This window comes from Calidris pugnax, unplaced genomic scaffold (assembly GCF_001431845.1).
Source record: "Calidris pugnax isolate Ruff unplaced genomic scaffold, ASM143184v1 scaffold188, whole genome shotgun sequence".
NCBI classification, from domain to species: domain Eukaryota; kingdom Metazoa; phylum Chordata; class Aves; order Charadriiformes; family Scolopacidae; genus Calidris; species Calidris pugnax.
In genome coordinates this window covers 1,954,931-1,970,009 of record NW_015091257.1, presented here as the reverse complement: position 1 = coordinate 1,970,009, position 15,079 = coordinate 1,954,931, and the positions used below count along the sequence as shown (strand labels likewise).

The 15,079-nt window shown below is 37.2% G+C and overlaps 1 protein-coding gene across 1 annotated transcript in view; it reads left to right on the top strand.

The window, feature by feature from the left end:
• Nucleotides 1–15,079, top strand: part of GABRB3 (gamma-aminobutyric acid (GABA) A receptor, beta 3) — a 113,833-nt gene that overhangs the window by 75,857 nt on the left and 22,897 nt on the right. Inside the window, exons 3-5 of the mRNA XM_014960317.1 lie at nt 2,801–3,021; nt 8,679–8,761; nt 9,870–10,007. Of these exons, the coding sequence (XP_014815803.1) occupies nt 2,801–3,021; nt 8,679–8,761; nt 9,870–10,007 (442 nt within the window). The remainder of the gene's footprint in view (nt 1–2,800; nt 3,022–8,678; nt 8,762–9,869; nt 10,008–15,079) is intronic.

The window sequence follows — 15,079 nt, the reverse complement described above, 5'->3', positions numbered from 1 at the left end:
GCTGACAGAGAACAATTGCACAGTGATCCTTTAAGGTGTCTGGTAGCACACATGCCTTCTTGGGCTCTCTATTTCTGTCCTGTCTGTTGTTCAAAGTGCAGAGCGTGGGGTTGGGCAGACACATCAGTGCATCTGCATAGTATATTGCCATTGCAGAAGATGCCGCTTGAGCATTTTCCTTAGTAGATACCAAGCAAAGAACTGGGTAAGAGCTGATATTTCACATGCAATAATGTACTTCTCTTTTAAATAACTTTTCAGGGCATTATTGCTTTCAATACATGGAAATATAGTCATATACGTTAGTAGATGTATAGATAGGTGTTTTTATTTAGAGTTCAGGTGAAATAAGAAGTAAAGATTCATTGAGGAAGCACTAATGAAATTTGTACCTTAGAGGATGCATTTTGGAAATTTGTCTTTCAGTCGGGAACTGGAAGTTCCTGATGTTTGCTGGATGTTGCTGTTTCTGTGTGCAGTTTGTAAACTTTTTTCTCTGTTGTTCCCTGCCATAGTTAAATAAACAAATAAAATGACAGACTACTACTGCATGTGTTGTTACATATGTTTTACTTAGCTAGTTAATTACTCCATTTGCTAGCTGTTAACATGAATTTTATCTCAAGCCAAAGGAAAAAGGAGGCTAGCCTAAAGCTCTCTTCTGCTCAAATTTACTGCTTCCCTTATATTTTAGGGCTAACTGGTTCACTTCTTTCAATGCTGTGCAGTACCACCCCCATCTCCTTATTTCTGCTTTCTATTATTTTGCGTGTATATTGTATGTTTAGACATAGTGAGCTTTTGATGTACTGCTTGTGTGCCCACAGCTTCTATAATCCTCAGTTTCTTGACATTGATGTGCAAACCATTATAGGAGCCAAGCACATAGCAAATTTTGAACATTAATAGAAACAAGCTTTAATTAAGGCAAAATGGATATGGTAGAGGATATTTACTCTAATGCATCAGTCTCACAAACTTGGTTGCAGAGAACTTGAGGAGAGATGTGGTCTTCCTCACATACTAATGGATGAAGGCAACTACACCCAGTCTACCATGTACCTCGTTGACCAATAAGCAGGGACGGTTAGTCCCATCGAAGAAAGCTTCTGACCAAAAGGTCGGAACACGTTCTCTTGAGCAGTCATGTTGAGTTTGAGTTTTGAAGAATGAGCTTCCTTCCAGGCAGTTCCACGCAGGCTCCTTTCTCCCATCACTGGAACCTTTTGTTTTCAAAGGTCTCCTATTAGTTTCCTAAAATGGGAACAGCTTGTCACAGATATCTATAATGATTTATTTTTCTAAGCAATTAAAATTGATTTCTTAAAGCTATAGCAGTTCTCTCATTAAAGAGGATGAATCACTGAATAAAAAATACAAAGCCTCTGAGTGTGAAAGACGTGCTCAAGTTTCATTTGATTTCAAGGAAAGACTGTAGGGCATGAGGAAAGCAGGGCAGGATCAGTGCCTGAAATTGGGTTGTCTCCACACAAAACCCGTTACAAGAATGGACGGTTCCCAACAGCTGTACTTAGAAAGCCCAAGCATCCTTTCCCAAAAAAGCAGCAAGCCTGAGGGGTTTTGCATCACCAGCTTGTAGAACCAGATGCAAATGTAGGTATCCTGTGGCTTGCACACCTGCTGCTAAATATTTAAATGTGTTTGGAGATCACATAAATTTCTCAGTGCTTTGTGAAGAATTTCATGAAGAGTTTTATTGTTTAGAGCATTTCTGTAATTTGAAAATCAGAGTTTTAATGGCCTGCACTTACCAACTCATTTTTTTTCATTGTTAAATATGGCAATATTATCAGACCTAAAACTAGTGTTTCTTTAATTGTAAACATTACTTTCCATTTAAAAGTATTATTTTCTGATGTTCACCTTCCTTATTTCATGCATAAACCGAGGATTTCTAAAAAGGAAAATATGTTTCCACACTTTGAAATTTATGAGGGAAAGAAAAGACAAAGGTTTTTCTTTCCTAACAGGAATTTTTGCTATTTCATATTATTTTTTTTTCAATTTTGTTGTTACTTATCTTTAAAATGTTTCCTTATTTGTTTTAAATAATACCATGAAGCTAATGAATGAGGCTTACTGTCCAAGACTTTCAAAATGTTTCAACATAACGTTATTATGACATGGCCACATCAAGTTAGCAAATTCTGAGATGAAGTAAACTATTTTTAAATGGATGTTTTATGCTTCTGTATCCATGTTCAGGCTCTTATATTCATGATCACAGCTCTTAGCAGACACCATGAACCTTAACTGACAAAGTTATGAAAACTAAACATTGACATTAGTAGGATTTTACTGCAATTTACTGTTCTTCTAAGTACCAATGTAGCCTGTTGATAAGAAAATCTTTGTCGCTGCAAGGTGCAGTCTCACACAAAGGCATATGTATAGACAACAACTTTGCAGCTTATTGTTCAGATACAATTTTGCATACTACTTCAAAATACTGTGAATGTTTTTCCATTCATCTGTCAGTTTAAAATGGGGAAGATAGCAGTATTTACCTATTACCTCCTTTATCATTCCACAAACACCATAATTTCAGGTAGTTGTCAGGGGAACTAAATGAAAGAAACGGAGTAGCAGGACAAAACATACCAATAATAGCTGAATTTCTTAAGTTTTTAAATACTTCCTTAGACTAGAGTAATACTTGAATTATTAGTATTATTTAATCAGTGATAGGAGTATTTAAAATTAAATTAAACTAACAGCTAAATAAGCTAGTTAGGCCAAGTATGATTGACTGTTGTGCTTTTCTTTTTTTCCTCACCAGGATTACACTTTGACTATGTATTTTCAACAGTATTGGAGAGATAAGAGGCTGGCTTATGCTGGCATACCTCTCAACCTCACGCTTGATAACCGAGTGGCAGATCAACTCTGGGTGCCTGACACCTACTTCTTAAATGACAAGAAATCATTTGTGCATGGCGTTACTGTGAAGAATCGAATGATTCGCCTTCACCCAGACGGAACGGTGCTTTACGGCCTCAGGTCTGTGCTTCCATGATGAAGATTTAATCACTTTTGTTATGTATTGTTGATATTTGTTTTCTGGTACAAGGTTATTACAAGCATTGGGTAGTGTATTATGTAACCTTCCCTGTAACTCTGAAAGATGCCTGTAGAAAACAAATGACACACTCGATGTTTCTTAATTTTGCCAGAAGCGCCTTCAGTCAGGTTTTATCTGTTTCTGTAAAGTCACCATATCTGGAAATCCCGGTGGCTATAGGAAGCAGAAAGGCAAACATTAATTGTAAACCTGAAAATTTTGTCCAAAATACAGGCAGTAAAATTGAGCATGGGTGCTTATGTTGTCTCTTGATGTGTGTGTAGTCTACAAAGAAAAGCCACAAGTAGCCCTGGTTGAATGGAGACAGCCACAGGCAAGACCATGACTATGGGTGCCTTCAGTGATTTCGTCAAACAAGCACCAGCACTGTAACGTGTTATGTTTCAAAGCAGAGGTACAAAGTGAGCTTATGTTATCATACACAGGCAAGACCATGACTATGGGTGCCTTCACTGATTTCGTCAAACAAGCATCAGCACTGTAATGCGTTATGTTTCAAACGAGAGGTACAAAGGGAGCTTGTTATCATATTTTCTATGTATTTTAGGCTTGACCTGTGTTTTCTTTGTTTTCTGTCGTATCTTTTATGGTCAGGAATGCTGAAAAATCCTGCCCTTAGGAAACATAATTACACCAGCAAAAATCTTAATGGAAGACTCAGTAGTATTAAAAAGTTGTTTTCTTTAGACAGGACACTCCATTTGCTCTGTTGATTTAAACAATACCATCAAAACAAGTTCTTGCCAGTGAAGGTTCCATTTCCATCATCGGAAGTTTCTTGTGTTTTCAAGCACAGATAACACTCCAGATTGCTGCACACACCTAGTGCAGGATAAGGAGTCCCTAGTATAAAAATTAATGAGATCCGGAAAGTGGTTCAGATGGATTGTATGACTAGTTTACCTGCTCTTGTCTTTTTTATCAACAGTTGAACCTTTTACAGGTCTTGGTTCTTGGCTTCTCACCTCTTTAACCCCTATTACATATTGTATATGGACTATAATTAGAGGAATCTTTCTAGACAAAATAAACACAGACTCGACCTATTATGAAATTTGAAAGAAGCTTAGGATGTTCAGGAAATGTTGTCTTAATAACTAACTGGTTTTAGGAAAGGGAGGCTTTCATCTCACATGCTTTTGACCAAATATGCAAGTTTAGGGTTACTTCCACATGTAGTTAAATATCAAAAAATGGTGCAAGATATTTTTGTCCACCCCCACAAGCAATGTAATAAAAAAGTGATGGAGATTAGAAATCTTGTGATCGTAATAATATATAGAAGTCTTTCTGGCACACTAAAAACATTTTGAATCATTCAGATGAGGATTATCTGTCATAAAGTAGTGTATTTGAGTAAGTTAGCAATGCCTCTTCTGCATTTCACATGATGGTATTTGCTTGGCAAGGATTTCACCAGTGGCTCATGCGTGGCAAACTTCTTTCCATTCCCTTTCCTCTGAAAGAACACAATATCCATAGTCAGATCTCCATGGTGTGAAGCAGCCGAGTTACTTAATGAAGGATAACTGTCTGAAATTAAATCTTCGCAAAATACAGGACATTGTGATCAGAAGGAACAAAGTATCTGAGCCTTGGCTCTGTTGATTTAAAACGAGCTTTGTGTTGCTCTACCACTAGCCTAACTTCATGGGTTGTGGCTTCAGAGCATCCTGATGGTGTTGGCCTCAAGCTGCAGTCTGGAGGCAATGATTCATCCTGTGAACCTGGAGTTTTTTGTGCCATAAAACCATAAAACACAGGGTCACTGAGAATAATAGGGGAAATCTTGGAGGGTTGCAACAGATTATAGAATAACCACGGAGCAAAGTAGTTCCTCAAAAATTTATATAAAAAAAAAGTGATCCCAAGGCCACACTAACTCTGTGTTCTCTTCTGAACAATGTAGAATTTATCACAGTTTTGAAAGACTTCGCCTTCAGTTATCCAGGGTTCCTCTCTTCTTCAGAGAAAGCAGTTTGCTGCTGCTGCAGAAGTTTGTGAGCGGGGGAATGGGGCAGTAGCTTTTTGAAGTTCAACCCCTTTCTGGGGAATTCTTTTCTTTGGGCATGATACTGACTTTGTTCCACCTTGTTCAGAACAATATACAAGACATATGATGATACAACAGATTTTTCTCACAATAGACCAAAAAAGAAATAATGACATTATATACTGGAGATCAAAAATAGAGTCTTGCCAACTGCTTGTGTGTTTGCCGTATCTAGGCCTCTCGTTCTCAGGCAGTACAATGCTAAATGTTATAAATAAATAGAATGGAGGAATAGATTTTTTTTCTTATCTGAAAGGATGCTCACAGTTATCACCTGAATATAAAACATGATGGATGTTTGCAAGGTGAAAAGGTTGGGTGTGATTGGTCAGAGAAGGCAACCACACTTAATTCTGTTCATTTTTAGATGAGTGTATTTCTGTATCAAGATGAAAAGAGGACCAAGTTAGCCATCAGGACTGTGACCTAGTCACATAAGAAGTATATATATTGCTTATGCTGATTGATATTATGAACTTTTGGGGGACAGAAAATATCCTTCCGTCAGTTGTTTATGTAGCACCTCCCAGCACATTACAGTTGGGGCTCCTATACAATATTTCAGAATAATCAAAGGCAATCAGCCTGGTGACAAATTAGCAGAGAAGGGTATGAGAAGCTATACCCAGAGGACAGATAACTTGAGTAGGAAATTTTAAACAATTAAGAATATTTCTTTTGTGTATTGCTTTCACCCAAAACATATGTGTGTCTCTACTGCTTTATCTTTGTCTGACTCGTAATTGTTTCTCTGTCACTCCTGTGATGATGAATTCTTGAAACCTTGTTGTCCCGCTGTGTCAGGCAGCATCCCATCCCATAAAAAAATAAACTTGCTCTTCTTGGGAGTGTGCACAAGTCTGAGCAATTAACATTTGCTTTTGGTGAGCATTTGTGCAAGTTAAATTTGGTCGCTTGAATGTTCATTCAGGAGGGACCTCTGATCACTGAACTTAATTTGAGTAAATGGGGTAAATTTGTTTCTATATACTGCTGCATCTTCTTTTCTGGTGGAGATTTATGAAATTAAAAACATAGTTTGCTGTAGTGTAAAAAGTTTTTCGAGCAAGAATATGCAGTTTCTGGTATTGGAACTTCTCACACAGAACCACTATGGTATGTGAACAGGCCAAAAAAAAAAAAAAAAAAACTTTCCTTAAAAAGTCATAAGGAAATTAGTAAGTAGAATGCAAGTTTGCCAGCTGCATAATTTTTACTAATTCTGTCAAATTAATCATTTTTAAGTGCATGTTTTCTGTATGTCTGGCATTTAAAGCTAGTTATACAACATAGTAATTAAGATGCTGGTACCACACTCCCTCCTTTATCAACTTAGCTCGTGGTGGATTCTGCTGCAGGATCTTAAATGAGTGCTCCATCAGTGTAGGGGAACGTACTAAAGCAAAGCATGGGATAGAAACCCCACAGCAGCAATGCTCAGGTGTGCTTGCTTGTTTTACTTAGAGCACAGTTATCAATTGACTCTGGAACAAGATCATTTGATTGCACAATCAGTATGGCTTTGTAAAGCTGATCACAGATTAAAGACTAAGTTTTCTCCTCTAAGACCCTAGGCTAGTACTGACTTTATATGATTAGCTAGAGCAGCTAGTAGTCGTCATACTGAGGAGACATTAATTGTCATAAGTAATAGCCCTGTGTCTAACACCTTGCTTGAAGGTCCAGAAGGGCACTTGTAAATGTTCAGTGCAAAGAAAATATCCTGCTAAAGTGCAGAACAGCTGAGGAATTGTTGTTCATAAGCTGTTCCAGCCCAGTGGGACATGTGTTAACAGAGGAACCGGAGCATCTCTCAGCAGGCAGCTGGAGGAGGATTGACCTGAAGTATCCTCTTGTGATATAATGCTTGATCCCTGAAAGCTTGTGGGACTAACATAAGGGTATTCAGAGGACACCCAGAGTGGGAAGCAGTGGCAAAGGCATGATCATGCCATAGATATGGCTGGGAAAGACAAACATCAGGTGTGTACCTTTCTTACTGGCCACTGGTAGGAGCGCAAGTGAGAACACATGCTGAGTAACTGATCCTTGAGCTTTTTTTCTCTCCTGGCCCATCCATTGCCTTTGTGCTCATACAGCTGTCTCTGCATTTGCAAAGAAATTATAATATTTTCTTGCAGAAGCAGTTTCTCAGTAAGAGAAAGATGGCTTCTGTTGTCCTACAAGATAGTTATAATGGTCTTAATCCCTTCCTTTGGATATTTTGTGAAGTTATTTGTCTGAAATAACCTATATGCTAAGGATAACCATTTTTCCTTCCTTTTCTGTGAGAATTGGATAAGGTATTCATAATAACACCAGTTTTTTATTAGTGTGAAGGAGCTGAAGAAATGCACCTAACTACTTTTCTCATCTTGAAAAAGTTACCCCTGAATTTTAAACTAGTTTACCAAATTAGAAGACTCTCATTTCTGAAAGGTTAAGGGATTAAAGAGAAAGCTTCAAAACTGAGAAAACACATTGATAAAACGTTAACATTGAGGGTTCTAGCCGTTAGAGGTCTATTTAAGGCATTTCCCCTCTTCTGTTATGAGCATAAGTTATCACCAGAATATTATTTGTTTAGGAATTAACTGTGTACAAAGTCCATGTCTTGCTTATATCAGAAATGGATCATTAAGGAACAGACCTAGTCAGGTCCAGAACATAATATAAATGCAAAATTTATATGGCTTCATTATATGGAAATAATACATAATAACCTACATAGTCTTGGTGAAGACTATGATTCAGCAAAACACTGAAAGATTAATTGTGAGCATGTGGTTATATCTGTCTAAAAGTTGGTACAAACATATAAATCCATTAATTTAAAAATAAAGTGCAAATGCAGTGTGAAGCTGTTAATGCAATTGTTTTAGTTGTACATGTGTATTGCTGACACTCCTGATATACAAGACCTGGATTAAAAATGCAGATTCTTCATTACAAAAGTGTTTTGCAAATTCAGCATTAGAAATAAAAAAGTTAAAATATATTGCTATTTGGAGATAAAATTTAAAATTCAATACGGTGGTTCATTACAAAATCCTCTTTAAATTTGAAAACTAGAGAGGTATACTCAGCTATGGAACAAAGCATTTTTCTTGACTTAAGACTTTTTTTCAGTATCTCAAGTTTTTTCTAGAGCTGCCGTAGAACCAAGAAATCAGTTATTGACACAACTCTGATCACTTTGACATTTGTAGCAGATGTTTTTATCTTCACTTTTTCTGTTATAAAGTCATAGTCTTCAGTCTCAGCAAATTTTTGTGTAGTATTTGCATGTGCAGATAGGTCCATTGAACTCCAAATGGACTGGCTACAGAAAAGTAAGGTGCAGGGAGTTGTTCCATTGCAGTCAGTGTAGCTGCTGCTGTATTAAGCTGCTGCTCCGTGTAAAACGATCGACCGGATTCTCAATTGTTGTAAGCTATTCTTCAGAGTCCTCACTTTGAAAAATAAACAACAAAACCTGTATTACTGGCTGTACAGTAATTGTATTTGATGTTTGTGTTTTAGAATCACAACCACTGCAGCTTGTATGATGGACTTGAGAAGATACCCGTTAGATGAACAGAACTGCACTCTGGAAATAGAAAGCTGTATGTATATAAGAAAACACATGTAAAACCTAGTTCAGATGCGGGACAGTTTTCCTCTTATAGAAATGTGTCATATTTATAGTGGTCTCTGTAAACACTATGTGAATCATGTAATTAGCACCTTTTGGGGTTTTTGTTTGTTTATTTGACTTTTTGAAAAAATATAAAGGGTCATCCATTTCTATATGGATGGATACATCCTAGAAAAATGAGTTTGGGACAGATTGAAGCCATTTATTGCTTCAGCCCAACTTGGCAGAGGCAGTGACTGGATGCTTATCTTCAACACAAGAGAATTAATGTTCATATTTTAATCAGATCCATTTTCGAGAGAGCAAACACTGTGATATCATTCTCTTTCTGTGTGCTTTTATTATGCATGGATGGTCTTGCTGCAGGACCCCTCCCGGGCTTTCAGATCAGCCCCATTTATGATTTGCAATTCTGTTCCACACAGAACCAGATTCTCTCTTCCCTCTAGTTATGTCCTAGGATTGCAATATTCAGGTGTATATTTGTGCTTCAGGAGCACAAATCCTGATCCATTTCTGCTACTGACCAGAGATTCTTGGTCATATACAGAAAATACTGGTATATAATCTACATTCAACTGCAGTCCTCCACTACAGAAGCTAATGGAAATGGTGCGATTTAGTATGAGTGGAAAAGATCTGCCCCAGTTATGTTCGTCTGTATTCATTGAATAATCCACCTTTTCCTGCTGATTATCAGCATAAATATAAACTTGGTTTCAGAGCTAAATACATATGATGTCTTAAATCATGCTAATCTGCAATTTTGCAGATTTTTGGGTAGCAATTTCTGTTTCATTGGGGACATTAATCCTTATATGAATTTTAGGAGTGTTATACTAAAAAAAAAAAAAAAGGAAAAGAAAACAGAGTATTTTGCCTCAAATCCCTGTGTAGACTGTAATGGCAGAGCTCTTTGGAAGACCTTCCCACAGTCATACAGAATAAAATACCGTGCACCACTCCAGCTGTTCCAATTCTTTTCGTTGTCTCAAATGACAAACCGTGTGTACTGTGTTTGAAGCTACATTTGAGTCTGCTGTTATTTCTGACTTACTCTCCTGCTTGGCCTGCAGATGGCTACACAACTGATGACATAGAGTTCTACTGGAGAGGTGGAGATAATGCAGTCACTGGCGTGGAGAGGATTGAGCTTCCTCAGTTCTCCATCGTGGAATATAGACTGGTGTCAAAGAATGTTGTCTTTGCCACAGGCAAGTGCCCATTTTGTGTTTAATTTCCTTGTGTATGAGAATTACTGGTTTATTAATCGTAATTATATATAGTCTTAGCACTGCGTTGTGTGTTTGGCTAAAGAAATTGAAAAAGCCTGGAGCCAGAAGCCCATGAAAAAGCATTTCTTGTTTATTTTTCTTTTCCTTCTGTATATGTGTGTAATACTTAATCAGGCGCCTAAATATCTATGATCTAAATAAATATGAAGTCATTCACCTCTGAATCATCAGTTTAAATGTAGCCTACAGGGTTACTGATCATACATAAGTATGTTTTGGCATACTAGGTCAAAAATCCACTGTTTTCATGAACACCTCCTTACAACTTTTCAGTGCATGTTTGTTCTGTCGTTGTGTAGTGAATGCAATGCCTTTTGTAACTTGATTTGCACTGATGGGTACATAGTACAGTATATATACATAGCCAGTGCTTTTGTTATCATTGTTAAGATGCTAAAATTAAACCCCTCGCTTTTGTCCTTGTTACCTTGAGGATGTAATAAAAGTTACTGGTAACTCACAGCATTGGATGTCTTCAGGTGGCAAAGCACAATGTTGATTTACATGTTTAATATTAGGCATCAGCATAGGAAAATGTTATGTGTGAAAAGACCAAAAAAACCACAGAAAGCCATCACTATTTGGGACTTCCAGATTTTCAGTACTCTTCAGACCAGAGGAGTGTGCTGTTCCATCTGTCCCAGCACACTAGAACAAATGAAGCACGGATCTATTATGTTTGTAAGCATCACTTCACCCACTCTTTGGATACAGCAACTGTTTCAAAGTACACAGAAACACAAGTTGTATTTCAGAACAAAATGTAAATATTGCTGGGATTGAAATTAATATGAGGGGGTTTGCCAACTGCTGCTGTTCTTGTTTATCGTCGTGAATGGAAGGGTGTTTTAAAGATAAATCAATACTCTAATCCTGTATCCCTCTGTTCTGCACCCAGTGTTACCTTCAGCAGCCTTCAGGGCTTCCCTGCCCCTCCACAAGATGGGATATACTTTTGTGGAATAGCTCTTTGGACAACAGTGCAAATACAGAAAACTTATTTGGGAAGCTTTTATGACAGTTCAATGCCACCTTTTAGTTCCATGTGAAGTATTTAAGTAAAGACATGATTTATTAATTTAGAAATGAGAGAGAGATGTTAAATTCAGGAAAAAGATAAATCCAAAGAGCTATGAAGCAAATACGAGAGGGAATGAAAACATTTATATGACTGACGAAATATTCAGATTCATAACAGTTCTTCCAAAAAAACTTGTGGAAGGAGTAAAAAAGTCTCATGCTTCAGGGTTTAAGACAGCTTGACATTAGGTAGTAGGATGAGACAGTCAGAAAGAACAGATTACTCTGTTTCTTCTACCATTTTCTAAGCATATAATTTCTGTCACTGACGAAGACCTGATACTGCATTTACTATTATTTTGGTACAGGCCATTATGAAAATGCTTGATTAATTATGAAATTTTGTGATAAGTATTTCCATGCAGGGGAAACATCAGATTTGTTTCTCAAAACCACATATTTAATTGTAAATCTGAAGCATGCTAGTGAATCTGATGGATAAAGTCAGCACAGTCTTTTCAAATTTCTTCTCAAGACCCTACTTTTTTATGGTCCTAGTAATTAGGGCCAGTTTCTACATTTTTGTGGAAAATAAGTCAGGCATGCTATTTTTTGAGGGCTTTGAGGTTACTGAAGTCTCAAGGGAAGATATTAGTTCTTTGAGCACAGTATCTCAGTGAACATTTCAGAGATTTCAGTACTAGTGTGCTTTGATTGCATGAAACTAAAAGAAGACTTCAGAGTCACGCCATAAACAGCTTTTGGAGTAGTTATTTCTCCTATCGTCCATTAGGAACAGTGCTGTATAATCTTGTGTAACTTATGCAAATGGAAAAACCTGTTCCCATAGTTACTACTGAGAAGCAACGATAAGCATGAGAAAAAACCCATAGCTAATGACATAAAGCTGTGTGGGGCTGCAAGAATACTGGCGGAACTACACGCATGTTGAAACATAGCATTAGAGTTAAAAATTATCTTCCCAAATTAGCCTAATGGGTCAGGGAAAAAAGTATAAAAGTAAGTATGGGCAAGTGCAAAGTGCAACATTTATACAACTAACTATTCTTATGCAAATTCAGGACAGGGAATACTAGGTTAGGCCAGATTTCTGTGTGTATGAATCTAGGGGTTACTATTCATCTCTGACTGAACATGAACCATTAATATCTTTTGGGGGAAAAAAATGGAAAAAACCCCACATCTTCCAAGGAGTCTGACTTGCATTGCTAAGGCCTGAGCTGCACATTTGTGGATAGCACTCTTCAAGGCAGTTGTGGAGCAGAAGAGAGTCTAGGGAAAATTAGCAAGTAGGAAGTCTGGAAAATGGTGTACATGGGGTTTATGGGGAGCCAGGTATGATGATGTAGTTTAAAAAAAAAAAAAAAAAAAAAAAACCTGAAAATATGTACTCTTAACATTCATTATTAGCTTAATAAAGCAATCAGCTCTGGCTCATGTTTCAGTCAGTATATGGTTTTTAAAAACCGCTACTGCCAAATTAACAATAAATTCCTCTATTCCACAATTTACTACTAAATAAAGCACAAGCAACAAGTACACTAGAATATATATATTTAAAAAAAAAAAAAAAAAAAAAAAGAGAACACTTGGTGGGAAATAAAGTTTTCAAGTGTCTAGAGAGCATTTGCAAAGGCATAAGGAAAAGCTTGTTCTCTTTATCCATGATGGAAATAAAAGAGTATATAAATTGCCCTGAAGAAGAAAAATTTGGTTTGATTATCCTTCTAACACCAACTGAAGGCCATACAGGCTACCATAAGACATCTAGAATGACACGAGATGCCCATGTGTCAGTAACTGAATTAAGCCCATAGGCAAAAGATATCAAATCAGTGCTGTCTGTGGAGCCTAAAGAGCTATTCAGCTCTTGAATACCTCTATTCTGTCAAGTGAATAGCTCTTAGGACACTATTCAGTTGCCTAAACACAGGTATCTTGTGCCTCTTGAGATGCTGTAGCTGTAGGTAACTGCTTAGCAGTTAGGCTGCTGTTCTGGAGCCTTACAGTTTTGTGTCCTATGTGCCATGTTAGTGCTTCAGTATTAATTGCTTAACTATTGTTAAGTTCATTTATCAGTAGCCTAAGGCATCTCAAATGTCATTAGACATCTCTATATAGGCAATTCAATCACACCCTTAGAATCAGCTGGCTGCAAATCTGGATCTCCATGGTTTACACTGAGAGTTTATGTGCCATCCATGTGTAAATGTCTGCATCCAAACACCTGAAGTTCAGTGCCTAGACCTGTGAGCTGAATCTGTCCCCTAAATGTTTGTTATCCAGAAATGCTCGGAAACTGAACAGGAATGTCAAACATCTAAAACTTCAAGATGTACAGCAGTCAGAGTCAGATTAGCAACCTGTTGGTAAGAGGAGGGTAGTCTTAAAAGATTTGAAAATTAATTATTTGCTGTTTTCTGAAAGATCAATCTGTAAAGTACATTTCTAATTTGCCAAAGAACCTTCCCAGAAGAACAGATTAAAATAAGAATTTTGTAACTGACCATCTCTGTTATCTTGGTTCATACTTGGATAAAACAGCAAGAGACTAATTTAGCCTTGGAGCTAGATGTTTCAGCTTGGCAGCTTTTAATGAAATTGAAATAGAAACAAGTAATTACTTTTTACCAACTGCCCAAATATGTGAAAGAGGAATATTTTGAACTCAGTTATTGATTAAGTATTTGTTTTCATGCCTGCGTTCTCAATACTGTTGTTAGACTTACATACTTCAGGTCAAATTCTGTTATTCCTGTACTGTTTACATTAGCCCATAGACATCAACATGTTACATGAGATGGGAGGAAGGGTAACAAATCTGGTCCCTGAACAACAACCCTGTTCTTTAGGCAAAAACAAATTTTGATGGAATGTTAACAACAAGAATTTCCTGGTAATTAATCTCTAAATGTACTGAGCCTTAATTGACAAATCATTATCCAAGCATAATCAGGCAAGTAACAGTGTAATTGTTGAGCTCACAAGAAATCCATTTTTATTAAATAAATTGCACAAGATGGTTCCTAAATAAAGATCTGAACTTACAATGTTTGTTCCATGCAGGTTAGGATCCATCCTTTTCACTGAGCTTTAGCCATCTCAACAAAGAGGGGAAAATAAGTAGGGGAAATAAGGAATGTTCCTTCTTTTAATTCTTTTTTCCCCCACAGATTCCTGTGGTCTGTTTGCTAGAGGTGAGATATTATAGCAGACTGCAGGCAGGGCAAATAGATCATCTGTGAAGGCATAAAAGTAATACAAGTGAAAGTAATACAAACTTTTGTAGTCTCCGGGAAAGCTACCTAAAGGAGAAATCCTACTGCATAGTGTAAAAAAACAGGGCTAACATTTTATGTGTCAGTTTCAACCTGAGCTATTCAAAGACCAAATTACTCTGAAATTTCCTGAGATCCAGACCTACCAATAACATCTGAGCTTGAAAAATGACCACAAAACAGGACAGCATTCTGTTTACCTCTGTGAAATTGAGCAATGTGTCAACTCCAGTAAGTAAGTAGCTGTGATGCCAGCAAGGCTTTTGGTTAGGTTGTCCAGGAGCTACAGACCCTCAAAACCTGCCCTCAGACTTGCAAGGCAGGGATTCATCTTCCTCTGATTTAAGGTGAATGTAATTTCAGTGTTTACATATAAACTAAGTGTCTTAGTGGACGGGACTCTAATCTTTCAATTAAGTCCATGGAATCTGGAGACAAATTCAGCCCACCAATGGGAGTCTATTTCAGGAGGAGATGGATAATTCTCCAGGTTTCATTTACTAGACTGATTAGATGAACTGACTCTCCCATAAATGTAATCGGAGCTTGGACACCTAGCTCATGTGTTAAAGTGAGTTGCATAATCAACTGCTATTTGAGACCCACTAGTTTCGGTAATTACCTCTCTCTTTAGGTGGAGATGGTGATAAGGTAATGGATGATGGCTGGGGC